Consider the following 20,211-nt stretch of genomic DNA (forward strand, 5'->3'; position numbering starts at 1 on the left):
GGACATGGATTCTGCATGCCTAAGATCATGACCACATAAGATGGAGGAACAACAAGAAAGTATTCAAAGATAAAAATAATTTTGTTTGTGTTAAGTGGTAGGATTTTTGTACGCCTTTTAAAGATTTTCTGCAGTGTTCCTAACATATTGGCTTTGCGTTAAAAAAAGACAGACTACGAAAAGGAGGTCACCCCCGGTGACATATCCCTTGCAGTGGTTGAGGGACCACACTGAAAGCCACTAAGGCTAATTCTGGTGTTTCCATGGCCTTCGCGCCCTTTGGGAGCTTCCCACTAGAAGGTCCTTGTAGGTCCGGGGAAGACAAGCATACAGCCAGCTGCCCAGCTGCTTCTCACAGCTGCTTAGAGACAGAGTTCCTGGAAAATGCTACCTCCCTCCAACACATCTAATCTTTCTCGAGAACCTTGCTCAGAGCTGTCAGAACTTCACCTTCCAAGCACACTGCCGAGAACTGAATGGGAATGGTCAGGAAAAGGCCCCCAGACTGTTTGAGGCTGAATCAATAATATATAGTAAACCCAGCCTTTGGAAAGCACCATCTGATTAGATAGCATTCTTACACTCATCCTCTCCTTGTGTGTCCTGCCCTTACCCCAGTGACCAACGCAGTGTGCGCTTAGGGATGAATTTCTAACTGTGCTCAAGGATCTCCCTGGGGCTGATTCTGAGAGAACCACACCCTCTTACATGGTGGTGGTCTTCCCGGCTCCATTGTGGCCCAGAAAGGAAGTGATCTGGCCCTCATAGAAATTCAGGGTCAGGCCATCCACAGCCACCTTCATGCCATCTCGGTAAACCTTCATCAGGTTCTGAATGGACACACCCAACTTCAGGTGGCTGGGTTCTTCCTCCATGCAGACTGTGAGAAGAGAGAAGACAGGAATGAATGCAGAAAGCAATGACGCATGGCCTGTGAAGACCAGCAGCTGGACGTGTACTTTAAGAACTCTCCCCTCTCCATGCCCCCTTCTGGTTTCCCAGGAAGGCAGGCTATAAATACAGGGGTGCACAAAAGCAGGCTAATGATAATACATAAATAATATAATAGTTGATAAATAAATAATAGTATAAGAATAAACTCTGTTTCATGTACTCACAACTTATAAACATACTTTTGCCCACCCCTGCATTTATTTAGGGCCCATTTGGGCACTGGTGTTGGTGATGGGAACACAATGATACAGGAGGATCAGTCGTGTAGGGGGAAAGACTTGACAATCAGTTAAAATATAAGATGCTAAAAGCTCTTTAAAAAACACATGTGAAGTGCCATGGCACTTGTGGTGTAGCCATCTTGTGGAATACTATTCAGCAATGAAAAAGAACAATCTGTTGATACACATCACAACTTGGATGGATCTCAAGGGAATTATACTGAATAAAAATCCAAACCCCAAAGATTATATATTGTAAGGTTCCATTTATATAACATTACGGAAATAATAAAATTATAGAAGTGGAGAACAGAATGTTGATTGACAGATGTCACAGAATGGGGAGGAAGGGCTGTGGCTATGAAAGGGTCGCAGGAGGGAGCTTGTGGTGAAAACACAGTTTTGCATCTTGACTGAAGTAGTGATTACATGAACCTATACAAGTGATAAAACTGCACAGAACTAAACACACAACACACACACACAAACACACACAAGTGCATGTAATACTGGTGAAATCTGAAGGTCTGTGAAATGGACCAATGTCTATTTCATGGTTTTGAGATTGTACTATAGTTATGTTAGGTGTCACTACTGGAGAAAACTGGGTAAAAGGTACAAGTTTCCTTTAGTAACTTCCTGTGAGTCTACAATTATTTTAAAATAAAAAGGGTTTGGTTTTTTTTAACGCTATGAAATCTCAGAGGAGGAAGTGACTGACTACCTGGAAAGCTAGTAGGGCTCCTTGGGGGAAGGGATATTGAACTAGACCTTGAAGAGCAAGTAGGAATTTACAAGGCGGGCAAGTTGGAGAGTTCTCCCGTGAGAGAAAACGGCACGCAAGGCAGGGAGCTGTGGAAGAACGTGAGGCGTTCCGGCAGCTGTGAGCAGCTCCAGGTGACGGATACAGAAGCTAGGGGTAGAGAGGAGGTTGGGCAAGAAGACCAGGCTAAGGAAGGCCACACTTTACCACTGGTGATGAGGAGGAGGACGCAGAGGGGAGCAGCAGAAGAGGGACTTATGAAAACTGAGGAAGCCACAGTGAACGCACAGAGAGAACTTCCCTCCAAGAACCTGAGCAAAGAGCCCAGAAGGCAGAGCCTTTGCTGAACTATAGGCATCACCACCCGCAGGTCAGGAGCCAGGAGAGGATTAGGCTCTGAGTAATGAAGGTGAGAACATTAAGAAGCACAGGCTGAGCCCTGTGGCAGCCACATGGTGTCAGCCTACACTGGTTCCTATAGCTATCACCATGGCCAGGCAGGCAGTGAGGTGACGGTTCCACAATCACAGTTGTATTTCTCTTCCTTCTACTTATTAGGATAGCATGAGAAGTGGAGAGGTGGTGGGGAGGGTGGAGGAGGAGGCTTAGAGTCAGTTCCCAAGAAGCCAAGAAAAACCCCCTCAGGGACTCAGATGCTGACTCTGACAAGTGGACAGCACTGACACAAACAGCTTGGGAGAACTGGGAAAGGGACAATGGAGTGGTTTTAGACTCTTGCCCCCAGCAGTCAGTGGGGGCAGCAGCACTTACTTTCAGAGGTGCCCTTCTGGCTGGAACCAGGATGGCTCTTCTCATCACTTTCCTCTCCTAACCAGTAGGACTTGGTGCAAGGAAAATACCAGGGCCTGGGGATTCCATACTGGCCTGAAAGCAAAGCACAGGCATGAATCAAGCTCCGCCACATTCCAGCATTCCTGAGATATCCCAACCAGACCCTCTCTCTCCTTGCGCTGCCTTCCTTGGGAGACAGGGACAGGCTGGAATAAAGGGGGGGAGGGGAAACTACCATTCGATGAGACCTACTTTGTATGACATAAGTTTGCACTTCTTTGAATCTCCCAACCACCCTGTGACACAGCTATCGTCCCCATTTTAGAGACGAGGAAATTGAGGGATCATTCCTCTACCCAAGATCACTCAGCCAGTAAGTGGAGGACTCAGAATTTGAACTCAGATCTGTATGATACAAAATTGCATATCCTATGCAGGAAGTTCAGGTAGGGGTAATAATCATTTCATGTATACCTACCCACCTCCCCTTAGGGGAAAATTAGAAGGTGAACCAGAAAGAGTTAAACCTTGCTCTCTCAGAATTTGATCTTACATGAAAATGTATCCAAGGCAGGTCTTGGTCAGGGAGATTTATTAAGGGAAGTACCGAATAAATTTTTATGAATGCTAATTCGATTAGATCACAAGCCAGGGCTGGGAGCCAATGCATTTGTTATTCACAAGCTGTGCTGAGGAAACAGAGCCTCCACCAGTGGTAATTCTGGGGATGCAGAATGAGAGAACTGGGTCAGCTCTGGGAGCAATCTCCTGGGCCAGCTGACCCAGGGTAACCCAACTGGGTTCACCTCCAAGCACCGACACTTACCAGCTGTGTGGCCACAGGCAATTACTTAACTTCTCTGAGTCACAGTTTTCTCATTTGCAAACACTGGTTATAACAGTAACTCCTTCATTGTAGTCTTATCAGGATTTTAAATGAACCAAAGCAAATAAAACACTTTGGACAGTGCCTGGCACACAGAGCTCAAGAAATAAGGGCTAGCCGGCCGGCGTGGCTCAGTGGTTGAGCATTGACTTTTGAACCAAGAGGACATGGTTTGATTCCCGGTCAGGGCACATGCCCAATTTGCAAGCTCAATCCCCAGTGTGGGAGCGTGCAGGAGGCAACCAATCAATGATTCTCTCTCATCATTGATGTTCTCTCTCTCTCTCTCTCTCCCTCTCCCTTCCTCTCTGAAATCAGTAAAAATATATTTTAAAAAAAGAAAAAGGGCTATCCCGGTAGTAAGAGTTGTACTTTTAGCATCAGCTGCTTCTCCTTGGTCTGTGTGTTTGCCATAGGTCTAAAGCCGTAGCCACTTCCCAGGGAGCCCCCAGCCCTGCAGAAGTCCCAGCAACAAGGGAGGCAAGCTCTTCAGCGACAAGTCGCATTTCCCTAGCAGACGGCTAAAGCAGGGCGGAAGCTCGGCGTACCTGGGAAGACAGCCTCGATGTACCACGTCATCACCCCATAGAGGAAGGCGTCAAACAGCATCATAGAGACCGAGGTGGTGAGGTTGAAGCCATCTTCCTCCACGGGGCTCTCGAAGAGGTTGTCCCACTGCACCCCAATGCCCTGCTCCTCGAAAAGGGCAAAGTACTCACAGCCAAACCCGAAAGCCACGGGGGAGAGCAGGCTCTGTGAGAAAGAAGCGAAAGTCACTTATCTCCTGTCTCTTTTTTCTAACACTTCCAATGTAAATTTCACCTGGAGAAATTTGAATGTACAAAATGGATCAATTACAAGACATGGAAGTAGTCATCTACAGGGTCCCTCTGGGGCAGGGGCTCCTTGGCAGCATATAAAATGATTCTATTTATAGCCACTCATTATGCGCACACATTTTGGAAACACGATATGATGAAGTGTAAAACTTTTAGAATTTTATGCCCCCAAAGATGCCCCAAGGGCTCAACAATCCTGCACCCCACACACTCATACATCATCAAGACACTCCTGAGCCCTCTGCTCAGGAGTGATGGCTCATGTCAGAGCAGCCTGCCTGGGGCCCCGGATATTTAAGGGTCCAAACTGAGGCACCTGGAGGTGACTCTTAGAAGTGATCCGGGGGAGAGCTGGCAACGCACCCTTAGACGGGCTTACACACCCTTGAAGGCCCCTCCTACCATGTACAAGGGAAGGAAGTGTCGAGGGCAGGGGTCCGTTTTTTCAGTTCAGAAAACGTTACTCAAGTGAAACCCCATGCTGGACACAAGGAGCACAGAGTCAAGAAGGAGCCACCTGTGACCTCAAGAGGTTTCAGTTCTGTCTGCAGCTATGACTTACGGTGAGCGTACGTGGGGGTGGAGATGAAAGGTGGAGACGGCATCTGCTGTCTAGAGGGGCTCCCCAATGCCATTTACCCACAGCTAGGTGTGTGGTGCAGCCTGGCTCTGAAAAGTTCCATCGGATTCAATTCCACCATTCGATTCACTGAGAGGACTAACGGCGAACAATGTCATGAGACGCAGCCCCTGCCTTCAAGCAGCTTAGAATCTAGCTCTGAGGTTCACATCCCATTGGAAAGACTCTCTCAGCCCGGACGGCAGCACGGAGGTGAAGCCCAGGGGTGGCTGGGACAGCGGCGACTACAGGAAGGCCAGAGTCACTCACCGCGAAGAGCTTGAGCGTGAAGCCCACGTAGTCCTGCCAGGCCACACACAGGACGTAGGGCAGGTACAGCATGAAGTAGATGATGCCCCCGCAGGCGGCTGCCAGGTTGGCCCGGGAGAAGAGCGTGCTGATGAGGAAGCACTGCAGGATGGTCACCACGGCGAACACGGACAGAAAGACAAACACCACGCTGGGGTCACTGTAGGGCAGCAGGTTTCCCAACTGGAAAGGAAGAAACCCAATAAACATGCTGCTTATTCCCCTCCTCTTGGAGACGATATTGAGGAACGGTGCTGTTCGTTTTTCTGATGAAGAAACCCAAGCCTGGAGAAGGGAAATGACTAACCCAGGACCACACAGCAAAATAGCGTTAGTCAGGACCAGAGCAGAGTCCAGGGTTGACACTCATCAAGGTTTATCTCAACCATTTTGTTCTTTGTTTCTCAAAGCAATCTGACCTGGCTTTTTCTTTTAAAGGACTATGACTCCTGGCACCAAGAGAGTTGTGAGAGAGATGGCAACCCACATGACTTCCCCCTCCAACAGCCAAGGAAAATGGCCAGGCAATCGTCACATCCCCCTTGACAACCGGCCATGGATCCCACACTCCCACAGTCACCTGAACTCGCGTGGACCTTTACGTTGACCTGCAGGAGTTGGGTGTATCTGAGCAGGACCTGCCAGCACGCAATAGTCCCCGAGTGGCTCCCATGCACCTGCCAGAGGACCACCCCCCCCCACCCCGGCCAGAGCTCCGTCCCTCACAATCAGGTACCAGAGCATGAGAGGGGTTTGCTTTTAGCAAGAACTGCTCTGCCACAGGGTCAGATGACCTCAGTGAAGTCCGTAACCTCCTTGGCCTCATTTCCTTGTACGTTAAGTGGATTTAGTGAGGATATACTAAGACAGCACCTGTGATAAGATTTAAACAGTGCTTGGCAATCAATAAGTGGGCATTTGTAATCAATAGTAACTAGTATTACATTGAATGTTAGTTCCTATGCCATTGCAGTCCCCCCTCTTTAAAAAACATTTATTTTTATCTGATGGGTCCTTAACTGAAATGATTGTAGAGAAAGAAAACTGGCCTACAAACTTATTAATGTATGTGGTGGATATAGAACTGTGCCCAGAGTCCCCTGGGGGGACTTGTCTGGCGGTCAGCAGACAGCCTCCAGGTACCAAATCCTCGGGGTCTGTCACTGCTGCAGAGAGCACTTGGCCCTGGGGAACACACACGTTCAAGGACTGGATGAGGGGCCTGGGACATGGGATGCCAGGGACGGAGGCCTTGGGGAACCTAAAGAGCTGGACATTTCAGCTTCATGAGGGACAACTCTGACAAGCATATAGGCTCCCAGTGCCCATGGGGTTGCCTTGCATTGCCATTCAATTCCTCCCTTTGCCCAGGCCTGCATCCTCCCCAGAGATACTGATCCCTAATAAATATTCATATGCCAAACTGTTTCAGCCTCTGCTTCCAGGAAACCTAACCTGTAACCATGTGTCCTTCTGACTACAGTTTCTAGATATTCCAGCGGAAGCACTGCCCAATATGAGTAAGGCAATGACTAGCTTTCAGATGCTGCCATGAACCTCTGCCCAGCAGACAGCATGGCACAAGGCAAGTGTGTGCTTACCTGGGAAGCAAGCACCCTGAGCTAAGCCTGCTTAGCTGCTACCCAGCTGGGCTGACCTTGGGAAAGCCATTATCCCTGCCGGGGCCTCGCTTTTCCCAACTTTAAATTGGGGGGCATTGCAGGAGATGGCATGTCTGACCCCTTCCCTCCCAAAGAATATTTGCTTTTCTCCCCCTCTGGCAGCCCATGCTGGGAGGAGCCAGGGAGCAGCCTTACTTTCAGGATGACCACCAGCAGGCTGGCGCTCACGAGCAGAGGGATGAGGCTGCTGATGAACCAGCTGAACCAGAGGATGCCATTATCCAGGCCCATGATACGCATGGTCTCCTTCAGCCGCGCCTCCTTCTCGTACACGATGCCCTTGATGATCACAGCCACCGAGTAGATCCAGGCCAGTGTCATGAAGAGAGGCATGGACCGGCTCATCACCCTCAGGAAGCTGAGGCCCCAGGGAAGGGAGGGGGGAGAATTAAAGACAAGTGTGAGTCAGATTCATGGGCCAACGCCTCCAGGCCTGCATGCAAGAGAAAGCACCTCGACTGAGCCAAAGATGGCAGGCCCTCTGCACCCGGACACATGGAGTGCTCATTGCATGAGCAGTGCAATGTGGTGATAAAAATCAGACCAACAACGTATTGCCAAAATAAACTTCTTTGGGGGCCTGCTTTAGTAACTAGGTAACTCTGGGATGTCATTAAGCTAAATGTGGGTGATTTTAAATGACAAAAAAACAAAAACAAAAAAAAATCCCAAACTCATTCTCTCATGAAAGTTCTCAACATCTCCAAGGTCATCTCATAGCACTACTGACTTGCCTTGCACAACCAATATGACAGATGGTGCAGAAAAACACATCAGGCAGCTCTTGTCAGGGGTATTTCCAAACGAGAACAGGAAACGCAGTGAAGCAAATGGGACACAGAATCTGGTCCCTGAAAACCGAGGTCCAAGGCCCAGCTTTACCCCTTCTGCACACACTACTGCGAGTCAACAGCAAGGCTCTCACTGCCTCGACTCCCAGCATCCTCATCATAAGACATCCTTTCTAGAGTGAAGCTGGGCTGAGAGGCTCTTTGGGAAAGTCTTCTTTTGGGAAGTTCTGGCTAATCTTTCAGAAATTAAGAAGCAAGATAGTTCTGGGTGACATGGCAAAGCTAGAGTGAGCCACGCAAGGAAATACAATTGTCCAGTGCAAAGCAGAGAGCAAACACAAGGAGAGGCACCCTGCTCCTTCCGCACTCTGATCTCTACACACACACACACACACACACACACCAGCAACAAGAGCACAGACACTTTCCAACTGGGAAGAGGCATTACCTAGTTCAGATGCCTGAGATGATTATACTTCTCCCCAGCTCTCTCACAAGAAATCATTAGATCCAGAGGCCCAGCTCCCACCATGAGAACTTGGCAGCACAGTAACTAAGCACTAAAAGATTATCTTAAAAGTCTAAGATAAGAAGGCCTTGTTCAATTTTATTTTGGTTGTTTCAAAATGTGGTTTACCAGTTATGGAGAGGAAGTAGATATGTTTGCACACAGTGAGATTTTCTAGGTCTGGAACACTGTCCTGTTTGGGGAACATGTGTATGTGTTTGTCACGACATTTTAAACGTGCAGATCAGGAACTTTTAGAGAGAAGTTACTTAATTGACTTTAGTGCAGGAAAGAGGTTCAAAAGAGTAGAGTGGAAAAAAAAAAAAAAAGTCCTGGTAATTGTGGACGAGAAGGGAAGGAGGATCGACAGTGTGTGCACGTGTCCGTGTCTCTGATGTGACTCAAACTGTCGACTACCTACATCTGGCATCTCATTTCCTGAGATCTTCACAGAATTTCAAAAACAACTTATGACCAGTATCAACACCCACATAAAATAAATAAAATCAAAGCGCTCTTTCTCCTCCCAGGGTGTGTGCGTGTCAGCTCGATAAATAAAGAAGGCGGCTTCCTGGTGACTTACATGTCATCGACGTAACAGGGGTAGGGCATCTGCTGCACATAGACCCCGGTTTTCTTCTCGGTGCCCGTCAGCACCCGGATGATCGCCTGCTCCACCACATCCTGCAGGTAGGCGAAGCCCCCCCAGACGTACCGCATGTCCTCAAAGGGGTCCGCCCGAGGACCAGGGTCCCAGTACCTGAAACCGAGCCACAGGTTTGGATCAAACATTTCGCAGAACCACACAATAAAAACCCAATCACCCACAATCCCATCACCGCTGCCAGACACTGTTTTTATTTTTGTATCTTACCTTCTGGTGTCCGTTGACATGTACACATATTTTTAAATAGATACCAGAAAAAGCATACCACTTCGTTTGTTTCCCCCTCCCCTGAATACCTAACATTGCATCTAGTAGACATACCACAATTTACCTGACCACTCCCTTCCATACTGATTGTTTGCCCCTTTTTGTAAAAAATGATAATGCTAACTTGGGGAACCCAAAGTCTATTTTTCTCCTTTTTTTTTTCTGTTGATTTAATTCCTTGGGATTAATTCCCTTGAGTGAGAATGCTAAATCAAAAGATAATAATATTTTCTAAAAAAAGGTAATATTTTATGACCTTTGAAATAACTGTCACCATCAAGAAATGTGGCCATTGCACCAAAATTATGCCAACCGTTTGAGTTTCTACCAAATTAGTGGGTAAAATCAAGTACCCCTAGTCATCTTAGCTGCTCTTGACTTTCACAGGGCTGGTTGGTGTGATGGGACTCAACTCACCCATCTTTGATCTTGTTCGTCCTCTCCACATTGTCAATGTCCATGCGGATCTTGTACTTGACGTGATGGGGCAACTCAACACTGTCGGGGGGAATCCCGGTGAACACGATTCCAGCCCAGAACTTCCTCTCATCCAGCAGCTCCATGGACTTGTTGATGAGCCAAACCTCTGTTTTGATCGGTTCCACCTTGTTCAGGTTGACACACTGAAGGAAGAACAGCCGCCATGAGAAGTCTGGTGGCCAGAAAAGCAAGAAGTGGCCCAGGCAGACCTGATCCTGAGAGCAAAAGGCTGTGTGGCTTTTTTATCCTCACTCTACAGATCTTCCCTCGAGTCGTTTTCCAATATGCAACTGAAATGGGTCATATTTTTTTACTGAAACTTCGAGATAAGTTACTTAACTGACTTCTGTGCGGGAAAGAGGTTCAAACAATGACCATGCCTCCTTTTCCTCTCTGTTTTCTTAGCAATTTTGAGTCATTAACAACTAACCAAATAAATAAACTTGTCCCTATTAAGTGACATCATTTTTAAAACTAAATTTTTTAAAATGTAATCTGATTGGATTTCAGATAAATTTCATAGAAACACTCTTGGGTCAGACAGAAAAAAGCTCAAGTTAGATTTGTTTATTTACGTATTTGATCATGCAGCTGACATTTACTGAGTGCCTTTTGTACACCAAGTCCTATGTTAGGTTTGAGGACACTACTGTAAATAAGTCTGTACATTATTCCTCAACATCCCTCCATTGTGACTTACTGCACCATCTCAGAGGGAAAAAACACAGCATGGCCTTTTCTAAATGCTCCACCGAACAGACCCTCACCTCCATGAAGCGACCTATGGTCTGGACCGCCCCGTTGGTCTCATTGAAAGCCTCTCTCCAGGTGTACACAGAGCCGTTCTCTGACTGCACGTCCTCTGGGTACTTGGCCAGAAACGCCGCGATATCTTCGGCTGTCCAATCTAAGCCAGCCAAGCGTTGTTTCCAGAAGTGGTCATTGCCCCTGCTGTTCAGGAGTGTCTGCCATTTCAATGGGAAATCACAAGCAGCAAACATTACAAAACCCTTCACGTACGTGGTCTCCTTCATTTATCTTCACAGCAAACTGCGAGTTAAATAACAGTGTCCCCATTTTAAAGATGAGAATGTTGGGGTTGAGCAATAAATGAATATGATTTTAACCAAGACTGAGTCACAATGCTAATAGCCATGGAGCTGAGACTCAAAGCCAGGCCAGTGCGAATGCAGAGTCCCTATGTTTTCCACTGTACCAAAACCTAGCTTAGCAGCAGTAACTACAGCAACAGCAGTAATCACACGTACTCTGCATAGTTACTATACTGAATTATTTATCTGCTTTACCTCACGCAACTCCATGATGAAGGTACCTTTAATAGCTCCCATTTTACAGATGGGAAAACCTACATTCAGAGCCGTCAAGTCCCTAACATAAGGTCCCTAATAAGTAGCAAAGTTTAGCAAAGTCAGAATATGAAACATGGGCTCTCTGATTCTACTGCACCTTCCCAACAGCATTGAATTACTTTCCTCTCTTGAGACCCCATCTGATGACTCCTCATATAGACCACATCTCTAGTCTGAATGAAGACAAACCCACTTTTGCTGTTTAGTCTGGGAAAATAATACCGTTATTAAGCCAAATAAAATACGATCTTTCCCAACTGCAAGACACATGGGTCATGATGCAAAGGAGGCCTATCTTCCATTTCTTGCTCCCTAGCTGACTGGCACCCAACGTGGGTCAATGTGGAAAAACAGGAAAACCTAATTTGGTGCTCAATCCACGGCTACTTTTTTTTTTTAATACATTTTTATTGATTTCAGAGAAGAAAGAAGAGGGAGAGATTAAAACATCAATGATGAGAGAGAATCATTGATTAGCTGCCTCTGCCCTCCTCCTACTGAGGATCAAGCCAGCAACCTGAGCATGTGCCCTGACAGAGAATCGAATCGTGATCTCCTGGTTCATAGGTCGATGCTCAACCACTGAACCACACCAGCTGGGGATGGCTACTTCCTACATCAGTCTCATTTCCACTAACATGAGCTGTTTTCCCCACGTGGCTTCATATTTACTATTTTAATGGAAGCATAATGATTTCATAGATTATATTTACTATAATTTCACTGACTGTTCTCATGCTGCTAAGCGTTTAGCCTATTTCTAATTTCTCACAATAACAATTATCATAGCAATAACATTTTCTGTCCTACAGTGCCTTCTTCCTTTTAAAATGATGTCTGTAGGATACATCCCTGAGGGTGTGTGGAATGGAGGTACACAGAGTAGCACATTTTTTATGGTTCTTGCAATCTTCATCCCAAATTACTTTCCAATAGGGAATAACAATTTATACTGTCATCAGTAATATATGTATTTTTGTTAAAATAAATAGATGCAAAATTGTACCTCACAAATTCTGAAACAACTTTATTCGGAGACTTGAACTGAACGAATGAGGGCTGCGTGAAGACATGTGGTGTTTGGGGTGAGACCTGCCTGCCCAGTGTGGATTTTGAACAGTACTGCCAAGGAAGCAAGACTAGAGAGATGAGCCCAGGGAAATCCCCTGACCACATGGCCATTCTAGGGCACATGAGGGGACCAGAGGACCTAATTTCACCCAGAGGAATGGTAGCCAGGGAGAAAGCAGGGTCTTGAGATGAAGGTGGCAAAGAGCAGCTAAAAAGGAGAACTGTTTAGTATTGGTGGTTTCCATGATGCAACAGAGAAGTGATTCTGGATCTGTGGGGTGATGCAATGGGTGCAGACAGAGCCACGGACAGCAGAAAGATAAGAGCTATCACAAAGTAGAATGGTGTTTGCCAGGGGCTGGGGTGGGGGAGATGGGGAGATCAAAGCATACAAAGTTCCAGTTATGCAATCTGAGTTCAAAGGTACACCCTATACCTACAATATATTATCTCGAATTGAAATTTGCTAAGCAATTACTACGTGAGATGATGCATATGCTACTGATTGTGGTGATCATTTTACAATGTAAATGTATATCAAAACATCAAGTTGTTCACTTTATATATAATTTTTGCTTGTTAATTACACCTCAATAAAAGCTGAAAGAAACAAGGGAGGACAGGAAGGAGGGAAAGAGAGAAGGGGGAGAAAGACAAAGAGAAAGAGAGGGAAATAGAGCAAAAGAAGGAAAAGAGCTACCCCAAAAACAGCAGAGACCTCAGGCATTGCCTGATGTACCAGACTCCATGAGGCTGTAGCGGGTACAGAGTTTGAGAAGCCCAAGCTTGGAGTGTGAAACAAACATTCCTTCATAGAGAAAGGAAAGTCGGAGGAGGCTCCTTCAATTTCCACCCACAGGCTGGTAAGTCCCTAGTCAGTTTCCAGCCAAACCACCCCTGCTCTCCAGGCCCCAATATCTGTCAGCCTAATGGACATCCCCACCATCCACCAGCCAGAAGTCAAAAATCCTCCGAACCCCTCCCTGTCCTTCACCCTCTACATTCAAGCAGCCCTCAGGCTTCACCTCCTGCCGGCCCTGGCCACCCACCTGGCTGGCCTCCATCCTGGTCTCTGCCTCCATCGTGCCCCTCTTTAATCCACTTGTCACATCGGAGTAAGACATCTACATCTCCCCTTGCTTAAAGCCCTTTCAGGGTCCCCTGGAGCTAAAGTCACGGTCCTCCAAACCACATGCCTTCTCCCCAGCCACAGCTCCCACATTCCCTCTTGCACATCCTGGGGCCTCCCAGCAGGATCTCTAATGGATGCCACAGTGACGTGTACAAAGCTTTGTCCCAAAGAACTGGGAGCCTGGAGCTGCTGAAACATCCAGGCCACACTCTCCATTTAAGAGCAGGAAAAGCATCTACCTGCCTCCAGACCCAAACTCACGGAATCCCTTCCCACTCGTGGGATCCTCTGACTCGGGAGGAGAAAAGTCTAACAGGGAGAAGTGCAGGTTCCAAGGAGGGGACCAGGAAGGGAACCAGGGAGAAGAGGCCTGGGATCACATGAGGTCCAGTCACTGTGCATGGCTGGGCCACGGAATCCCTTCACAGAGAGGAGACTGGAGCCCAACTGAGAACCATACTTGAAGGGCATGAGCTGTTACTATTATGAGTCAGGAATTATTCCGTAAATCCATAAAAACTGCTGCTCATGTTTTTCTCACTAAAGTCCCTTGGTTTGGGAAAGGCCCAAGTTAAGAATTCTGCATAGATAACAAGAACAGCACAACACTGACTCCAGCTTTGCCATCAGGGGAAGACCCCCTGGGTAATGCCCTTCCCAGGGCATCTGGGGACAGTCCTATGCCTGAGAAAGTTCCTTCCAGATAGGTATCAGCTCTCAAACCCAGCTGCCCCTCTGATCGATGATGTGTCAAGACAAGAAACCTAGCAAAATCCATCCCTGCTTCTTAATGGCAGCAGACAGGAAAGGAAGCGCCTCCAGTACGTGGAGATAGAAAACAGCCTAATGATCCTGGCTCAGCCCAAGGCAGGGATGATGTGATTAAATGGCACTCGGGCTCGAGCGGAGGAGATACTCTGTTCTTGCTCAGACTCCTCTGCTTTTGAATCCAATTGTCTCCAGAGCACGAATCCCTTTCAAGTGACGCGGAGTACTGAGTGCAGTTAGCCTCCATCTGGTAATGGTGGCTCCTCAGAGCAAGTCTCTCGCACCTGACTATGGGTCAGAGTAGCCCTTTGCTCCCACACCCATGTCCAAGTTCTACCAAGACACAAGAAGGCGAAGCTGGCTCTAGAGCCAGAAATGAAAACAGCCAGGGTCCTGCAATCACCAAACGCTTGCTCCAAACACCAGGCCTCAGTTTCTTAGAAAACTGATGTTTGACCGCCAGACGCATGGATGCTGATGTGCAAGAAACAGGGTTGCCAGTGCTCCGTCACCTGCAGCTCTACGAAGGTGACAGCCCTGCGGCTTAAGCTCAGCTCCATACGCCTACACTAGTTCAAGGTGAAGAATTCTCATCTAAGCTACTTCTGGGTAAGTGACTAGAAACTCGCCTCTCTAGCATCAAGCAGGCACACGGTCTTCAAAGGACACTCACCCGGACAAGGTCCATTTCTGGGCTGCTCTCCATGAAGGTCCAGAGCTTGGGGCTAAGCTCTTCCCACATGCCTTTTATATCATGAAACACAGCCAGTTCCTGGAAGGTCTTATTCACCTGGAGTGAGGAGGGGAGCCAGGGAGAGCAGGAAGAACAGAGGCAGAGACATGAGAAATGCAGCTGCTCCCTGGTAAGATGCTCATCCCAGCACCCTCTCTCAGTCCTCTCTCAGCCCCTCCCATCCCCAGGAGGTGCCTGCCGGCAGCGCCGATTCAAATACACAAGGCTGGAGAGCCGGACCTCAACTGTCAGCTCGGCCTGGGTCAGACCCGAGGTTCTCACTCTTTGGAAATCCCAGGAGAGCCAGGATTTGCTCAATATACTCCATCTGGGACCACCTGCGATTCTAGCAGGATCCTGGAGAGAAAATCCTGGGCCTGGACAGCTTACCTCAGCCATGACCTGCCTCGTGGCTGGAGTGTCAGGTGTATACAGGATCTTCCCAACGAGCAGAGGCTTGAGAGCCTTCCATATGATGCGGGAGAGAGGACTGGACTCCAAACTCTTCATCAGATCATTGCAGTAAGGACCTGTGACGAGGAAAGGCAGGTGTTCACACGCGTGCTCACAGACCTGTGGGAACTAGCAGGGCTTCGGAGCCAGCGCGACAGTCCTGGGTTCAATCCCTGCTCTACCACTTAAGAGCTACATAATAAGTAACAGCCAGTCTGAGCCTCAGTTTGCTCCCCTGTGAAAATAAAGTTCATTACAGGTATCTGGAGAGCCCTTAGAACAATGCTTGATAAATAATCAGAGCTTATTATAACACTGATTATGGAACGCTCACAATGGAGACAGATCTACACTACAAAACAAGCCAGCATACCCCTAGATTCATACTCCCATGCCGACCCTCGCCAATTTGTTTTCATTGAAAACACAGGACTGAACTCAGAATTTAGTTTTCACATAAAAATCAAATAATTACCACAGGGCGGGGGTGGCGGGGGGCGAGGGACATATGTAATACTTTCAACAATAAAGATTTATTTAAAATAAATAAATAAACAATTCCCTTTCATTAAAAGGTCTCATCACAAATATAAGTAACCAATGTTAAAAAAAAATAAAAAAAAAATCCTTAACCTGAGAAATCTGAAGTTAAACCAGACACTAGGGTTTGATTTTCCAGAAGGATTCCTAATCGTGTTTTTAAATTTCATTCCAGGTCCTTTTAGATACCAAGTATCTTCTACATGCTGCAAAGACGATATAATTTTTTTAAAGGGATTTGCTCACAAGTCCACCCGCTGGGAAAATGAAGGTTCCCTTGGGTTGACTTGCAAAGCGAGGAGCAAAGGGGATGGCATTTCAGAAAACTGCCTGTAACGCCATCCCCTCCGGCTTGCAAAGCAACTGCGCTGTCTGAGGGCTTTACTCCAGCGGTAAGGAGAGGTTCTCGGGTTACAGTAATGCACAAAAAGCTGCCTCACTCGCTGTCTGAAAGACACACCTGCGGTTGGAAATGGAGAAAGGCTCGCCTGCATCAAGTTTTCAAGGGAAAGGATGCCATTGTTTAAAACTGTAACACTGGCTCCTCGCTGCCATCCAAACTGCCCGGGTGTGAGCCGCAGATATGGAGTTACAAGGTTCTTTAACACCACCTCGCAGCTAAGACCCAAAACAAACACCTGATCAAACACCCGGGGCTGATGGGAGACACACGCCATCGCTGAGAGGTATTTCAGAGGCTGTGTGGTTTACCGGGGAAAAAGCTGGAGCCAGGGGGATCTGGGCGTAATCTTGGCTCTTGGGGATTAGTTAGGCTTGTGTGACTTTGAACAAGTCACTTAACCTCTCTGAGCCTGTAGAATGTGAGGCTATAAAGCCTTCCTTGAATGGTTACCGTACGGGTTCAATGAGCTAACAAGCAGGATGCATAGGAAATGTTCCCTCAAGGTTGACTTTATGTTGTTATTATTATTACTGCTATTTTTTAAGTTTTATTATAAAGCATAACTCAAGGGGAAGGAGACAGGAGAGGGAGAGGAGAGAAAAGCCTTATTATTCTGGGAACCACTCTCCTACGTTCCCCAGAAAACTGGGAGATTGGCTTTCAACTATTCATTCACTTGATAAACACACTGTGTACCTGAGACGTGCCAGGCCCCGAGCAGTGGGGACAGGTAGCTAGCCAGGAAAGGACGCTAGGCTCTAGGTGCTCAGTGTGGTGAGCAAACCGACACATGCACATCCAATGCTGCACCAGAGGATGAGGGTTAGCATGAGGGAGAGGGGACACAGGGCTGCCTGAGTCTACATCAAAGGTGCCGGGGGCCAGGGCCTGGGCCTGCACAGACACTCACTTGTAGAATTGTCATAGATGGCGCCAGCATCCTCCTCAGTGCCATTGCCTCCAAAGAGGGCTTTGTAGTTGTTGTCCTCATACCAGTTGAGGGACTTGATCTTCAGGCCCCCACCCTCGGGGTGGCCACAGACGATGCGGGAGACAGCCTGGTATATCTGGGTGGAGGAGATGGAGCTGTTCACGTTGGTCAGAAACATCACCTCCTGCCGCATGTCACTCCAGCTCCTCATGCTGAACAGCTAAGGTCAGGGATCAGGAGGGAAAGGAGAGGGAAGAGGAGAAAAGGGTAGAGCAAGGATGGGAGACAGAAAAGAGAAAAAAAAAACATCTTATTTTCTCAACCTTTCCAAAGCCACATCCCAGAACATATCTTATATGACCTCATCTCCTCAGAGCCTGTGAGGGGGATGCCGGAACCATGCTACCCAGGTTGTGGTTTACCACCAGCGGCATCTGTGTACTCTGAGAGGTCAGGAATGCAGACCTGATCTACCTGTTATAGTTCAAACTTGTATTTTCACAAGATGCCCAGTGATCCCCAGGCACAGTAAAGATGGAGAAGCACAGCTGGGCAGTGAGTGGAGCCGCTGGCAATGGGTATTATTTCGTTATGATTATCTTCTAGTGTAGGAGAGAATGCTTTCTCTGAACAGCTACATGCTCATATACATACATCAGGAACTGCTCACACCGTCGATCACGGACTCACTTCTAAAATACCCCCAACCTCAGTGTGGAAACTAAGGGGTCCTCTGCCCCTTGGGAGAAAAGTGACTGTGTGTGCCGTCCCATCCTTGTCTCAGTTAAGTGCTGGGTGATGGAAAAGCATGAGATGGAAGACCTGAGTTTGCATCCCAGCTCTGTCTCTCATTAGCTTACAGCCTTACAAGAGTCACCCCTCTAAGGCCCAACTTATCATCAAGATGATGACAGTGTGGTGGTGAGGAATAAATCACATGACACACGAGAGCGGCCCCTGCCACAGAACAGCCCCCGCGAGCGATGACTCAGACACTCCAGGCAGCCAGGGGCTGTGTCTGACTTCCACTCGACAAGGGCTTTGTCTCCCATACAAATGGACTCCTGCACCTTGTGGAGTTCTTGGCCCCATTGCTCTTATAATTAAATATTTATGGAGCACTTTGTATTTCCACACATTTCACAGTACATCATTAACAGATCCCTCATTTCCTTGTAAAGTCACTGCATGTCCTCCACCACCTGGAAGACCAGCTGGGGGGGCGAGGGGGAGGAAAGGGGGGACTATGGGACCTGCACACGCCTCAGAGGAGGCCTAGAATCGGACTCCACGCCCCCCAGGTTTCTGTCTCACGGAGCCTGCTGGTTCCCATGAGTGACATGGTCCTACAGATCCTGACCACCTCCTGCCCCCAGAGGGGAGCCAGGCACAGATGTCAGATGTCACAAACGTTTGTCCCTCCAGAGAGGGAGAGCAAGTAGGTGGCCAGCTTTTCCTCACTTTACCTTTTTATAACCTGCATGAGGTGAACAGACAGGGAGGGAGAGACAGCCAGACCACTTTCCCTTTTGTCCGTGAGTGGAACAGCCATGAGAGATCTTTAAATAATAGTGAAAGCCACTCCCTTCTCTTCCCACAGGCGGCCTCACCGCCACCATCCCACCGTGCCCCAACCAAAAGAACACTCTGCCTCCCACATGAAACCAGCACGTCTCTGCACGGAGGCACTGTAAGTGACGAGGTTACACGGGGCTCTCCCAGCACCTGTCTGAGGGGCACAGTCCACACTCCTCAGTGAAGCACTCCCACGCACAGCCCACGAAAGGTGGTGTCCGATCTTCCCTGGAGTGAGTGAATGGCTGACTGACCTGCTGCCTCTCAACCCACTGCCCTGTGCCCCCACCATGGTCTCAGGTCTCTTCTTAGTTTAACAGCCAGAATGCCAACAGTCTCAGACGCTAGGTCACGTCATGCCCGCCCCTCTGCTCCCAGCCCTCTGCTGGCCTCCCATCTCACTCAGCCCGACCAGGCCTACATGGCACTCCCCTCCTCCTCTGACCTCTCACCTCCTCCTCTGACCTCTCACCTTCAACTGCCCTCTCACCTCCAACCACCCTCTCACTTGCTCACTTTGTTCAGGCTACACCGGCCTTCTTCCTGGTCTTTAAATACATCCCTTCATCGCGCCCCACACAAGGGTCTCTGTATCTGTGGTTCCTCCTCTGTGGAGTGCTCTTCCTTCTCCACTGAAACACTGACATTTCCTGCCGGTTCAACTGTCACCGTATCAGAGAGGACTTTCCTAATCACTGCCTTTAAAACAACACTTCATCATGGTCTCCCTTCCCTGCTTTATTTTTCTTCCTTGCACGTATCCCTGTGATCACATCATACACCGATCTGTCTCCCACCTGACCCGAGACCCAGGAGAACAGGGAAGTTACCATGTTCACTGTTGAGTCCCAACATCTAGCAATGCCAGGCCCCTGGTAGGTGCTGAGTGGATCACATACACTGCTCCCTGCCCTGCCTCCCAATCCTACCGGGCACAGCCTCCCTGTCCCCTGTCCCCCAGACATGAAGCTCACGTCCGCTTTGACTCAACTACGTCCACTCAACTGCCAAGTCCTGTTTATCTATATTTTCTCTCTTTAACGAGTCTCCTTCCTATTCGATACCAGTTACCATCAGAGTTCATCAGACAACAAGTGGGCTACAGAAGCAAGAACATGGGCTTTGGAGTCCAACAGTCCTGGGTTCTAATCCCAGTTTTACCAATTAGATGACTGTGGACAAGTTCTCTAACTTTTCTGAGTCTGTCATCTATAAAATGGGCACAACAAGACCCATTCATATTTCTCACATGGATTGTGCAGGAAAATTGAGTGAAACTGCATGAACCAGGGGAGCTGCTCAGAAAATATTAGCTCCCTTTTCCTTCAAGGGTTGTGCACTAGTCAAGACAACCAACTTTTTCCCCAAACACTGAACAGATAAACAAGGTCATTTATTTATTGATTTGTCCTCTCCCATTTGTCCCAGAGAAATAGCAAGTTAGACAATGGGTAACT

General features: G+C 47.9%; 1 protein-coding gene across 2 annotated transcripts in view; it reads right to left on the minus strand.

The window, feature by feature from the left end:
- Positions 1-20,211, minus strand: part of ABCA1 (ATP binding cassette subfamily A member 1) — a 114,353-nt gene that overhangs the window by 37,349 nt on the left and 56,793 nt on the right. For both annotated transcript variants that reach the window (XM_080669975.1, XM_080669976.1), the window contains exons 9-19: positions 17,159-17,399; positions 15,243-15,382; positions 14,793-14,909; positions 10,546-10,743; positions 9,716-9,921; positions 8,948-9,124; positions 7,201-7,423; positions 5,345-5,566; positions 4,165-4,369; positions 2,710-2,823; positions 709-880 (exon numbers count right to left, since the gene is read on the minus strand). In XM_080669975.1, the coding sequence (XP_080526101.1) occupies positions 709-880; positions 2,710-2,823; positions 4,165-4,369; positions 5,345-5,566; positions 7,201-7,423; positions 8,948-9,124; positions 9,716-9,921; positions 10,546-10,743; positions 14,793-14,909; positions 15,243-15,382; positions 17,159-17,399 (2,015 nt within the window). The remainder of the gene's footprint in view (positions 1-708; positions 881-2,709; positions 2,824-4,164; positions 4,370-5,344; positions 5,567-7,200; positions 7,424-8,947; positions 9,125-9,715; positions 9,922-10,545; positions 10,744-14,792; positions 14,910-15,242; positions 15,383-17,158; positions 17,400-20,211) is intronic.

Source organism: Plecotus auritus (assembly GCF_963455305.1).
Source record: "Plecotus auritus genome assembly, chromosome: 5".
Lineage (NCBI taxonomy): Eukaryota > Metazoa > Chordata > Mammalia > Chiroptera > Vespertilionidae > Plecotus > Plecotus auritus.